The sequence below is a fragment of the Acanthisitta chloris genome, unplaced genomic scaffold (genome assembly GCF_000695815.1).
Source record: "Acanthisitta chloris isolate BGI_N310 unplaced genomic scaffold, ASM69581v1 scaffold18405, whole genome shotgun sequence".
In the NCBI taxonomy this organism is placed as follows: domain Eukaryota; kingdom Metazoa; phylum Chordata; class Aves; order Passeriformes; family Acanthisittidae; genus Acanthisitta; species Acanthisitta chloris.
Window position 1 is genome coordinate 32,591 of NW_008675866.1, and position 12,417 is coordinate 45,007.

General features: G+C 37.5%; 1 protein-coding gene across 1 annotated transcript in view; it reads right to left on the reverse strand.

Moving 5' to 3' along the window:
* The window catches only part of KPNA3 (karyopherin alpha 3 (importin alpha 4)), a 30,535-nt gene that overhangs the window by 9,714 nt on the left and 8,404 nt on the right, over nucleotides 1–12,417 (reverse strand). Inside the window, exons 2-10 of the mRNA XM_009075928.1 lie at nucleotides 11,153–11,242; nucleotides 10,914–10,943; nucleotides 10,775–10,827; nucleotides 10,590–10,685; nucleotides 8,421–8,506; nucleotides 5,182–5,268; nucleotides 4,610–4,779; nucleotides 3,419–3,463; nucleotides 762–893 (exon numbers count right to left, since the gene is read on the reverse strand). Of these exons, the coding sequence (XP_009074176.1) occupies nucleotides 762–893; nucleotides 3,419–3,463; nucleotides 4,610–4,779; nucleotides 5,182–5,268; nucleotides 8,421–8,506; nucleotides 10,590–10,685; nucleotides 10,775–10,827; nucleotides 10,914–10,943; nucleotides 11,153–11,242 (789 nt within the window). The remainder of the gene's footprint in view (nucleotides 1–761; nucleotides 894–3,418; nucleotides 3,464–4,609; nucleotides 4,780–5,181; nucleotides 5,269–8,420; nucleotides 8,507–10,589; nucleotides 10,686–10,774; nucleotides 10,828–10,913; nucleotides 10,944–11,152; nucleotides 11,243–12,417) is intronic.

The window sequence follows — 12,417 nt, forward strand, 5'->3', positions numbered from 1 at the left end:
GGCAGGGCTGTTCTTGATCTGTTCATCCCCAGCCTGTATTGAGACGGGCTTGCCCCAGCCCAGGCGCAGCACCTTGCACCTGGTTTTGTTAAACCTCATGAGATTCCCATGGCCCCACTTCTCAGGCTTGTCCAGGTCCCTCTGGATGGCATCCCACCCTTCCAGGTGTGTCAACTGCACCACTCAGCTTGGTGTCATTTGCAAACTTGCTGAGGGAGCACTCCATCCTCCCTTCATCTATGTCATTAAGGAAGATATCAAGTAATACTGGTCCCAGTAGAGACCCGTGAGGGACACCACTTGCCACTGATGTCCATCTGACATCTGAGCTGTTGCCAGAAGACTCAAAATTCAAACAGGCCCCAAATATTAATTTATTTCCATGAGCTATTCAGACAGAACATGCACAGCCACATATGCAGCAACAGAAAGACTGCATATAACTTGAATTCTGGAAAAGGTAAAATCTGCTGTAATAAAATATGTTAGGACTACAAAAGGAAGACACCCCTGGTAATCACACAATGGAATTAATATTTAACCTGTCACTTTAATTAAAACTACATTAGAACTGTTTTGCTTTGAGTTTTCTTTCATTTTAATAATCTTTTTTCCCCAGTACATTTTTTGTTCAGTTTTACCTGCACAAAATGTAGCTATAAATGGTCATCTCAGTACTCCTCTAATAAATGCTCTAAGGCACATATTTTAGTAAATAGCTTACACAAAGGACCATTCAAGAGCAACTGAACCAGACTTACTTGAACTTTGACCTCCTGATGACTCAGAAGGGGAACTAGAAAAGGTACAACTCCTGAATCAATCACCATTTGTATCTGTTCATTTCCACCATCTGTTAAGTAGGACAAAGCCCAAACAGTGTCCACAAGAATCTACAAATTGGAGAGAACATGGTTTACACATTGAACAGAAAAATCTGTGAAATGGAGGTTTAATTTAGTGAAAACATTCTGCATATCTGGGAGGGGAAGGAGGGAAGAAAGCATGCAATTTAGTTACAGGAAAAACATGATTATGATGAGACCTAATCAGTAAAATGCGAGATTATGTACAACTATGAAAACTAGGGCCATTTGCTCCATCATAGTAACTTCTATATGTGCTCTCAAATGTGCTCACATTTTGGTGCATAAAGTGACAGCACACATCATCTCACAAAGGTAAACCGTTGGGCTTGATTTGCATTTCCAAGATAGACAACCAGATCAGGTAAGTAGTTGTGCTGGTAACTTTCTGAAAAAAATACCAACCCAGCCTCCTTAGCACTACTAGAATTTGTGAGCTGTGCTATCTTTTGATTATGGCATACATGAATTCCTTTAGTCCATCCATCTCTCTACACCTTAGCATCCATAATGCAGTTATGAAGTGAAACTGCAAACTATTCTGGATGTATGCCTTTTTCTGCCTTCACATTCAGAATAAAATCCACAGCAAAGGAAAGGAGTTCTTACACCAACTAAAGGACTAGCAACTATTTTAAGGTGGCTACTGTTCATGTGTTCAAGCAAAGCAAAACCCACAGTGAAATGCCTATCATGCGGAGCAGTCCAAATATCTCAAAGAAAATAAAGACTACGTCACTGATGACTGGGTAAGGATGACTTGAAAGCCCTTGAGAAAGGAAAGATACAAAAGTTACAGTCATCGAAACGCAGTATCTGAAGCAGAAACAAAGCCAGCGGAAAGAAGGAGATCACATCACATAGAGATGATGTTAGGAACTGCAGGAAGAGAAACTTGGACCCCATTAAGGACATCACCTGTTGAGGTACCTGGATCTAGTCTACTTTTAAAATAGATACACATTTAAAAATTCCAGCTATGCAGGTAGCTAAATACTGCAGTACTGAAACATAGGAAGGACTTTACGGTCCTGCCCCACAGGCTGCTTCCACCCAGCTCCAGATGGCAGCCAGCATGGACCTAATGCTTTCCTGACAGCCTGCTGCTGCCCTCACCTCCTAGGCCACAGGGACAGCAGAAGGTGCTGCAGTGGAGCCAGTATTGCAGCAGAAGCAGTGAGAGATGGTGCCTCACCAGTTTGCTGCCCCACAGCCCTGTTGGTGACGAGAGCAGCAGCCGCCAGAAGCGCTCACAGGACTGTGGGCTGACCTACCTGCATCACTGACTCATCTCCAAAGATAGGTTTGCTGCTCCAGTACAGAGGGGCTGGGACCAGACTGGTACCTCCAAACTAGTACCTGACTCTCAGGATCAAAATGACGGGCACCCTAATTGAGATCAGTCAAAACCTGGCATCACAGAGTCTCATGTCTACTTGAAGAAGCTCTCATACAATCATTGCTTGAAACAGCTTTCAAATTTGGCAAGGGAAAAGAACCTATAGGTTAGAAATATGTCAGGCTTTGCTGTGAATTTCCATTCAAGCTTGTCCAAATTACGCATTGAAAAGTCACCATGTGCTGTCTCCCACTCACATTACACTGGGAAAACCCTGGCAAAATCCCAGATTTAAACTGCAAATATTTTGTGGAGCTAAGCCCACTTTGCCATTAAAAGAGCAGAGAAACAGCACTACTACAGTGTGGAAGTAATGAATGACAGTTCCACCAATCTTACGCTTTTTCCCCAGACCCACAAACAAGGGTTCCATTCCATCTCCCCTAAATTAAAGCACCACTATAGGAATTACAAAGTCCTGATAGGAGGAGCAGGAGGTGAAGAGCGGCTCAGTATCTCTTAGTTACACAGATCCTTGTTCCTGAAGTCCCAAGGTAATGCTTCAGGAGGCAAGTCCACTCCTGTAAGACTTTACTTGGATAACTATATGCAAACCCATGGATCAGGAATGTGGATAGTAGTGAAGGCTTAGTATTAAAAACATGAAGGTTGTCAAAGGTGCCACAAAACAATAGTTTACTGCATTTATTTAAATATATTTTCATATGTAATTTCTCTAGTGAAACAGGTTGCAAAGTCAGGCACCCAACAGGTTACAAAAGTCAGATTTACCCTTATGATCACAATATTTGACTGGATTGATATGTAGTATTAAATGCATTTTTAAACACGTGTTATATATCTATACAAAATTATAAATTGGGGCAGAATTACAGTGAAGCTGATGGTAAAGCTGGCACTTTAGTCCTCGAGAGCTGAATTCCACAAGATAGGATTTTAAAACATATTTCTAATGTAAAGGATAAAAAAATCCCAACTTTTAGAAAAGGTATTTCAGAAATGGCATTTTCACTTTCTTTTTCATGCTCTTAATGACTACAATTATGTTAGTCTTCATATTTAATTGTGCATTTACTACTGAATGATCCATAAATTAACAAACCCAAATTTGCTATTTCAACACAATCTTGCAGCATTTGCTTTCTAGAGAAAACAAAGAATCTAAATATCTAAAACTGTAGAAATTACTTACGTTTATATCTGTATGGTAAATGAGAACACACAATGCTGGCAAAATCTGAAAAGAAGTTCATCAGTCATTAGAGTAGAATAAAATAGGCAGTACAGCACGAATCCAAGTACTGCAAGTCACAAAGCTTAGCTTGAGTCTGCATTAGCATATTGTACTCACACACTTCCCAGCAGCTGGTCATTCCCTCAAAGTACATATAAAAATATATGTGTTTTATATTTTAGATTTATGAAAATACAAGACTACTACAGTTCAGACACACTGAGTGCAGACTGTGTTTTGAGGGAAAACAAGCAAACCACAGAGATAAGACACCCCCCTGCTATTCTGAAAACTTTGTTACCACATGTGCAATAAAAATCAGTGGCCTAATATCAATACATAAAACCTCTTGGATTAAAGTTTTATTTTTATAGTCATGCATTGAGAAAATATAAAACGGAGCCGTGATAAGTCTCCTTAGAACAGAGTTTTTTATTTAATGAAGTATTACCTGTTTCCCTGTTCTCTGTTTCACTTAAAAAAATTCATTAATGTTTAGTTGTTAACAGTATTATAGTTCATATGGCTTCTAAAACTGTACCTACACTTTGGAGTTTACCTTGGAATGAAGACCTTTTCTGAGATTACACCTACAGTTTTAGTGAAATAGCACCACCGTACTACCTGTGCCTGCTCTATAAACATAGCATTTGCTCTGTTCACCCGTTTAAAAGGATTTTCAGATGCTTCTCTTCTCAGGTTGGGACTTGGCATGGACTGCCTGTTCACAGCTATTTGAAACACAAACTACACTACGTTGCTCAGTGTACTTACATTTCCTCTTACTGAAAATAATTACACTTGAATACTTCTCCATACAGAAACACATTTGTAGCCTTTTTTTAAATAAAAACACAAAATGTTGAGTATGTTAAGGCTTTCTAGCATGTCAATTTTTTTTTGTGTCCATTTTAACAGATCGCTCATCAGTGTTTAGTCTTAACTCAGTTTCAGATGTTGCAAATATTTCTATTACAGTCTTAGCAAGAACCACTGAAATGGTTGAATTACTTCATTTAAAAACTGATAAGATGCACAAGACATGTGCAGTGACAAAAAACATGCATAAATTCATAGTATGACAATGTAAAACATTTGGCCTCTAGCCCAGAGTATAAAAAGTGATCTGTCTTGTAATTCTTTATTTACCTCCTGAACTGTCTCCATAGGCGGTGGGGGGTCCTTATTCCTGCAGAGATTTACAATGACCCATGTGACGTTCCGAAGGAAGGTGATGGGAATGGAGGGATTGATGAAGGACAGAAGAGGTTTGACAACTCCCAGTGATATGACATAATCTCTACACTGAGGACCATCACCTACAGAAATGAAAATTGTTGTAAAAGAAATTACATTAAAAATGGAAAATCTTGAAATGTATGCAATGACATGTTGGGAAACTGAAATTCTATGTTTCCTCACCAATAGTCTACTACTAAAAGGTCGTGTTTAATTAAATATACATACCTATAGATATGTATGTATATTTTAGAAGAGACAAAATTTATCCTGCTAGTGTTTTGCATAGCAAATGATACTATTATTTAGAAAAAATAGGATGTGCATATGTAATTCTGGCCGCATTATATATTTAAAAAAATTACATCAAGCCACAGAATTTAGAGGAAACATAGTCTCATATGGTAATGCCAATGTTCAAAAAGTCAAATTCTAAAACAAAACACTCCCTGAACTCAAATAATTAGAACAACAAGAGTTACCTATAATGTTTCCAAGAGCCCAGACAGCTTGCTCACAAACATTCTGGTGTGGCGAATGAAGTAGTCTCAAGAAGAGGGGTACTGCATCTGCAGAATGCAAAGATTGGGTTTGGTTTATACAGGAACACGGTGGGTGCACAGTACTTTCATTGATTTGTACTGAACACTTCCTCCATCATGCCTTATACATGCTCTGTTATGAAGGATGTACAAAACCTCAGTTAAGAAACAGACTCGAGAACAGGCAACTATTAAACAACAATGGTCCCCACATTTAAACATTTCCCCATATTTCCCCAAGTGATACGCAAGACCCTCAAGTGTGCGGGCACTAGGTTTCGTGTCCTGGTAATTCAGATTTTCCAGTTATCCAACACCACAACACATACCTAGCAGAATGCATTGCCTACTCGTGCAAACATGCTTCATATCCTGACTTCAAGAAAATAGCTTCTTCCCAAGTGGTGGCTATAGTTAGTTGCCATATGCAGTGAAGATTTACATCCATCTGCCAGTCCCAAGACGCGTTCTAATTTGCTCTTATATAACGCCAGCAACATACCATGTTAAGGAAGTGGTACTGATTTTAGATATCCTCCTCAGTGGAACGAAATACATTTAATAGAGCTAAGAAACCATCCCTCTACTATTCCCATGCACTACCTTACTTCAGACAACCCATACCATCTGAAAGACAGCAATTCTTGCAGCAAATTTTTAAATCACACTTATCCTATAGTCTTTCAAAGCAAAACAGATCAATTTATATACTGTTGAAGAGCATTTTTTCTTGCAGAAATAGCTTCAGAAATTTTAAAAAATTGCAACACAACCTGTGAGCAGCTGTGAATCAATATTCTTTCGATAATGTGACACGTGATAATAAGCCAAAAACCCCTGATATATTTTCCTGAAAAATACAGAGAGATGAAGAATAAAGAGAACCTAAAATTTCTTCCCAACCCTAGATGAGTAATTCGGCAACTGCCTATAACTGATAAGTTAGGAGAGACAGCAACACACTGTTGCTTAAGAACACTCACTCTCCCTGTAACCACCATCCCACTTCCATTAGCTCAAGTGGAATATTTTAGCTTCCTTCTCAGCGATTATGGAGATTACACTTCAGCCATACGTGTATTTGACATATTTCAGGGAGGAGGGTCAAGTTTATATTAGATTGTGATCCCGGTATGCTTTCAAAACCAGGAATGAAATTATTTCCTATCAGCACTCAGGCAGGAGGACAACCTGAGAGAGCGTGAGTTGCAGGTTATCTGATCTACTGCTCTCAAAAAATTAATTACTTCTGCTCCAAACTGGCTCTTACCAAGAGCTATTCTGTGTACATAGCACTTCTCCTCTTTTGCTGGGCCTTCCAGCTGCCATCTGTCCTCTTGACTGCAGGAGGCTGCTGCCTTTTGTATTTAAGCAGCACCAGCCTCTTCTGTAGCTGCAAGGGTCTATGGCTTTGTTTCCTCCAACCATCCCTTACCTAAAGGAAGGAGAGCTGGGAGGCTCTTTTCCGACAGTCATCTCCCAGCTAAACCAGCAAGACTTTTAGACTAAATTTCTTCCATGTTCCCTTCATGTGTAAAGCTGAAAATGTTTTTCCCTTCTTTAAAGTACTTCTATTACATTTTCTTCTTCCAAGCATTAACTAAACAAATCTTGTGAGACAAATATCCCACCTTGAAATTGTTCAGGTAGCAGCAATGTTTTTACCTGTGATGCACATACTTTGTTCTGATCTTCTACCAATTGTTCAGGTAGCAGCAATGTTTTCACCTGTGATGCACATACTTTGTTCTGATTTTAATTTTTATTTTGAGACATTTTTTCCAGATTTTTTTTTTCCTGCAAAGCTAATACTATAAACAGCCTTTCCATTAGATTCATTCATTCAAACAGAATAACACTCTGGGACTTGAAAAAGAAGAAAACTGTGGCTAACCAATGAACAAGCTGGGAAGAAGAGAAAACTTGGGAGTAGATTTTCAAAGACATTTAGACACCAGAAAAGCAATCTAAAAACAGAGGTGTCCAAATCACATCAGGAATTTTTGAAACAAATTCAAAATGTTGATTTTTTTTAAAAGGCTTTGGATTTTTTTATTCAGAGCTCATTTTGATAAGCATCTTACTCTAGTGCTCCAATATATTAACTATACAGAATCTAGCAATTAATGGGACCTTAGAGATCATCTAGTCCCAACCCCCTGCCATGGGCAGGGACACCTCCCACTTAGACCAAGTTGCTCAAGGCCTCATCCAGCCTGGCTTTGAACACTGCCAGGGCTGGGGCATCTACAACCTACCTGGGCAACCTGTGCCAGTGTCTTACCACCCTCACAGGAAAAAACTTCTTTCTAATACCTAACCTAAATATCCTCTCTTTCAGTTTATATCCATTACTCCTTGTCCTAGCACGGCAGTTCCTAACATTTTATTAGCTATGAAAACATACAAAACAGCATTTTAATTTGAAAAGCAGGTTCATACTTTAAAAAAATCAAATATCTGAGTCACTGTTTTCCCATATAAAAATGGGAATATGAATAAGTCAAGCCAATTTATTATATATTTCCTTATCTACAGTCTTCTGTTTGATGACAAAACCATAAGGGTGATTGTTTTAAGATAACTGTGCTGGTACATAAAAGCTATATATATAATCCTAAAAAATTTCCATTTTCTTTCCTACCTCTTTCCATTTTCATTTCTCGCTTAATCAGCCAGTGAGAAAGAAGGCAGCACAACAAACTCTGTGCGTACAAAAGATACTAATCATAAAGTCAAGGAAAGGAAGGTAATTTTCTTAACTGTGTATATAAATGTGCAGCCTTACACAACTATGTATTTAACAACTTTGGTAAGATTTATGAACATATCTTTGAGGCAGAAAAAATTACTTCCTAACTTAAGTTTTAGCCATAGAGCAATTACTGGTGCATGATTTCAGAAATCACCCCCAAGATTAGAAAGGACTAACATTTTTGCCATACTCATTACATCATCTGTCATTCTTTATCTCCTATATGGGTTAATCATGCCTGGGATCCTTCACATTAATCATTAGTGACAAACAGACTAATGTTTAAGAGCAAATGTAGAAATTTTTGATAGAGATGACAGACATGTATTATTATTTTAATGGTTTTGATAAAAAATGGCTTTTCTTAACCAAATACTCCCTTTCCCCACAATACCCATCCCCCAAAACCAAAACTGATACTTACTAGACTGTACAACAGCTTGAGTTTGTGCAGAAGTGCCTGATGCTATGTTAGTCAATGCCCATGCAGCTTCAAATTGTAATGAAGGACTGTAATGAAACAATTTTATAGCAGTAAGTTGAAACATGATCTGAAGGCTATTTCGTGGCTCATTTCAGTATAACTAGCTGTATTCACTGCGAGATACTCTACATTTAAGCAATGCCACTGGGCTAAATTTGTTTTCAAAACTAACCTCTAAGCCTGGACATTTCAGGGGAAAAGCTCTAAGGAAAAAAGAGATCTTGCATTCTACAACCTTTTGTAAGCCATCCATCATTCTAAATTCACATTAGTAATAAAAAAAACCCAACCAACCAAACTTGATTCGTCTAACATTACACCCCAGATCAAGCCTAGGCTGGTATACTGGGATAAAGACATTTTTCTGCTCCATCAGACAGGGGAAAGATCTAGCATCAGTATCAAAAGACAGCATCGTACCTGTATTAAATCTCACTTACGGAATGCAGAAAAGACTACTTACAAACACCATGAAAGCTGGAGGGACATCTTTTCCAAGATGTCTGTCAGCTGTTGTCTATGCCAACAGCAGTTTAGTAAAACAGTTTGCATGAAAACTGTTGTTCAAGCAAATGCTAAAGGTTATGAGTTCTAGAACCACCACAAGAGTAAGTGTCTTACTCTTACTTACTACATAACAGTAAGTGTCTGGCTTTGGGAGGAGCAAAAAATAGTTAAGGTTAGGTGACTGTTTTTAATTTCCATGATTTTTGTGTCTTTATCAATTAGATTTTGTATATAGTCATAGCACCTGCTTCTTTTAACCTTTTTTTGTGCATTAATTTCCAAAACATGTTGAGGTTTTATTGGGGATGGGATTGGAAAAGAATCAGACAGGAGGTCCCAAGACATAAGCAAGGATTTGTAAAAACAAATTGTACCTGTCAGCAGCTACCTATAAACCTTTACATTCTAGGATCAAAAGCATTAAAATTCTAGTTCTAGGTCGGTCCTCTTTTCCTTCCTCTTGTGATAAGCCTTCAGTTATAACAGAAACAACAGCTTTAATGACTTGTTATACAAGTCTTTGCAGAGTTTAACTCTACTAAGTATTACACAGCAATCACAATTAAAAAGACTGCTGAAGAAAATGTTGAGCTCAATTCTGAAAGACTTATTAAACATTTACGAAGGTAAATCACACAAAAACTAGCAGAAAATTCAAATTAAAAGAATTTTCAAAGCACTGAACCTTCTACTTCTAGAGCCAACAGGCACTTGCGACCCATTTTAAAATGCTACCCAGATCTGAACATTATTGCCAGCTGCCTTCTCAGCAACTCTTTTGTTAAACAAGGCAGAAACAAATCTACTCACACTTCCTATTTTTGTATTGACCAAAATTTACCAGAAGTACCAAAATGAATTTTTGAGGTTTCTAGCTCTCATGGCTGCAGAACACTGAAAATGAAAATACTATAAATACATTTATGGCTGCCTGAGATCAAAGACAGGCTAAAACATTTACCTCAATTGTGTTAACCTCCATCTATCCAAGTAAGGGGCTCATGCTTTGTGGAATATGGCACTTTTCTTACATGTCGTGAAATTCTTGCAACTACATGTTCAATGTTCTCTACCTTCTGTACTGAAACTCTTGTTTTCCCATAGAGAATCGTAACAGAGAGCATGTTCACTGTGTTGTACCGTCACATAAGAGAGCAGCAGAGAGCCAGAAGGAAACCTACCTCACAGGGAGAAGGAAAGAAACTAGAAACTTAAGCTAATAACCTGAATGAAAAAGACAAGTGTGTTCTGGAAAAGGCTCCTGTTCACAACCAGGCATGTTCTCAGACTTCAGACTAATACACATGTCTGGTACAGGTTTCTTAAGGACAGTTAGCAAAAAGGTCTGAAATACTCAAAACCAATGAGAGATGTAGTATAGTTTTCTCCATCAGCTGGATATGCTCAGATAAGCTCTAAAGAATAAAATGACATTTCAGTGGCAGAAAAAATACTCTTGGAGAACTTATGATTTATCATTATGGAACGTGATCCACTGTGCCAGTTTATATGGTGCTGTGGATCCTCAGTTTAACTTCAAATAATGATATTTTTTTGTTTTGGCTGCAAATTTCCAGTAAATATTTTAAAAAGAATACTTACTTATCATCCCTTTCTAGACATTTTACCAGAATCGGTAAAATTCCTGATTTTATTAAGTCATCAATAGGTGGATTTCTGTCACTGGATAGAAGTTTCCTGTGCAATTAAAAGTAAAAGCAAAGTAAGTAACTTTTATATCGAAAAATGTGTAGAAATTCTGTTTCTGACCCTGTATTTATTTTTACCTTGCAGCTTGGACAGCACTCAGTTGGATCACTGGGTTGTCACTTGTGGCGTTCTGAAACAAAAAAGCCCAAAAAGTAAAACCTAGAAATGCACAGAACACACACTTCTGGTTTCAAAAAGCTGTTAAATGCAACATACCTGCAGTATAGCTTCTAGTGTTACATTTTGCTAGAAAATAAAAAAAAAGTGTTAATTAATTTTGCTGCTAAATTATAGCCTTTTAAACATTTAATACAATCAAACATTTTAACAGTGTATCAGTTCATAAATTTGCTTGCAAATAACTGAAAGACTTCCGGTGTTAAAGTGGAGACAGAGTCCATGGTTTGGAGACACCACCAAAGCTGTAAAAAAAATTGCAGAATCGAGGAACTTACTGCTTTGAAGTCAGCATCAACATCAGAATCTTCTAAACTTTCCTCTTGAGGAACATTTCTTTTTTTCAAAAGATGTTCATCTCTTTTGTTCTGTAAAGGAATCACAAAAAATAAAAGCAACTTAATACCTGTTAGCACAAGGTGCTGATATATAATGGACCCTTTCAACATGTAAGTATAGATTGGATTGCTTTTTTTTTAAACACATCTGTAACTGCAACCAGTACTTGCAGTGTTCCAGCTGTAAGAACCCAGCAGCTTGCTAAGCACAGGCAGCACTGTGACAATCCATGACATTTGAATTAATTAAAGCTTACTATTTGGGGATCAGGTTTCTGACAGACATTTACAATACACATAGCTCTGCATGACATTGACATTTAGCCACATATAACAGATATTCTTTTCCAGTATAAGACTAGTTTTCAGCTAAACCTACTTCAAAGTTCCTGGGTTACATCTATCTGCATCTTGTGTATACAGCACCATGCTCCAGGTACACTGGCACTTGCACACTGTTAGCCTAATTGCTGACTTAAAAACAAAACACCCTCCAGCCTCAGCTCCTTTAAGGAATTACAGAAGAAAAAAATTACCTTTTCAGTGGTAAAGTGCCCATTTAACACTTCACTTTAACATTTCTAATTTAACAAATTAGGGTGTTTGAAGACACAAAGCCTTAATTTAAAAAGAAATCAAATCAATTTTTTACACCTTTTACAAATTTAAAATGTATTAAAGGTATTATGCCAAAACCATGAAACAGTCTCTTCTAAATTTTAGACTTTATCTTTTATTTGCTATGTCTAGAGGTACAAAGACAGAAGGAGCACTGGAAGGTAACAATGCAGAACATTTATCTGAACACCTTTTTGTGTTTAGCTTTGTTTTTTTTAGTAAGTGCATTAAGATGTCAACCTTTAATGAAGCACAATATTGAAGAACTTTAACAACCAGCTATAACACCTAGAAGAAATCTATTATACTAGCAGGCTTTTCAGTCTCCAATTATCTGATAACCAAACAGTACTGACTAAAGAGATTTTATTATATTTTGCCTTGTTAGTAATATATAAAAAAGCCTCTAAACAGAATGATGTGTTGGAGGGTCCCAAATAATTTATCGTATGCTAAAAAACCCAGCAACATTGGGCCCAAAATTTCTGGACCTGCTTACTTTTCAGACATCTTAAAAAGAACTTAAAACAACTTTTCCAGTCCCAGTTTGAAAGGCTCCCAAGCAATATATTACTTTTTTTCAGATA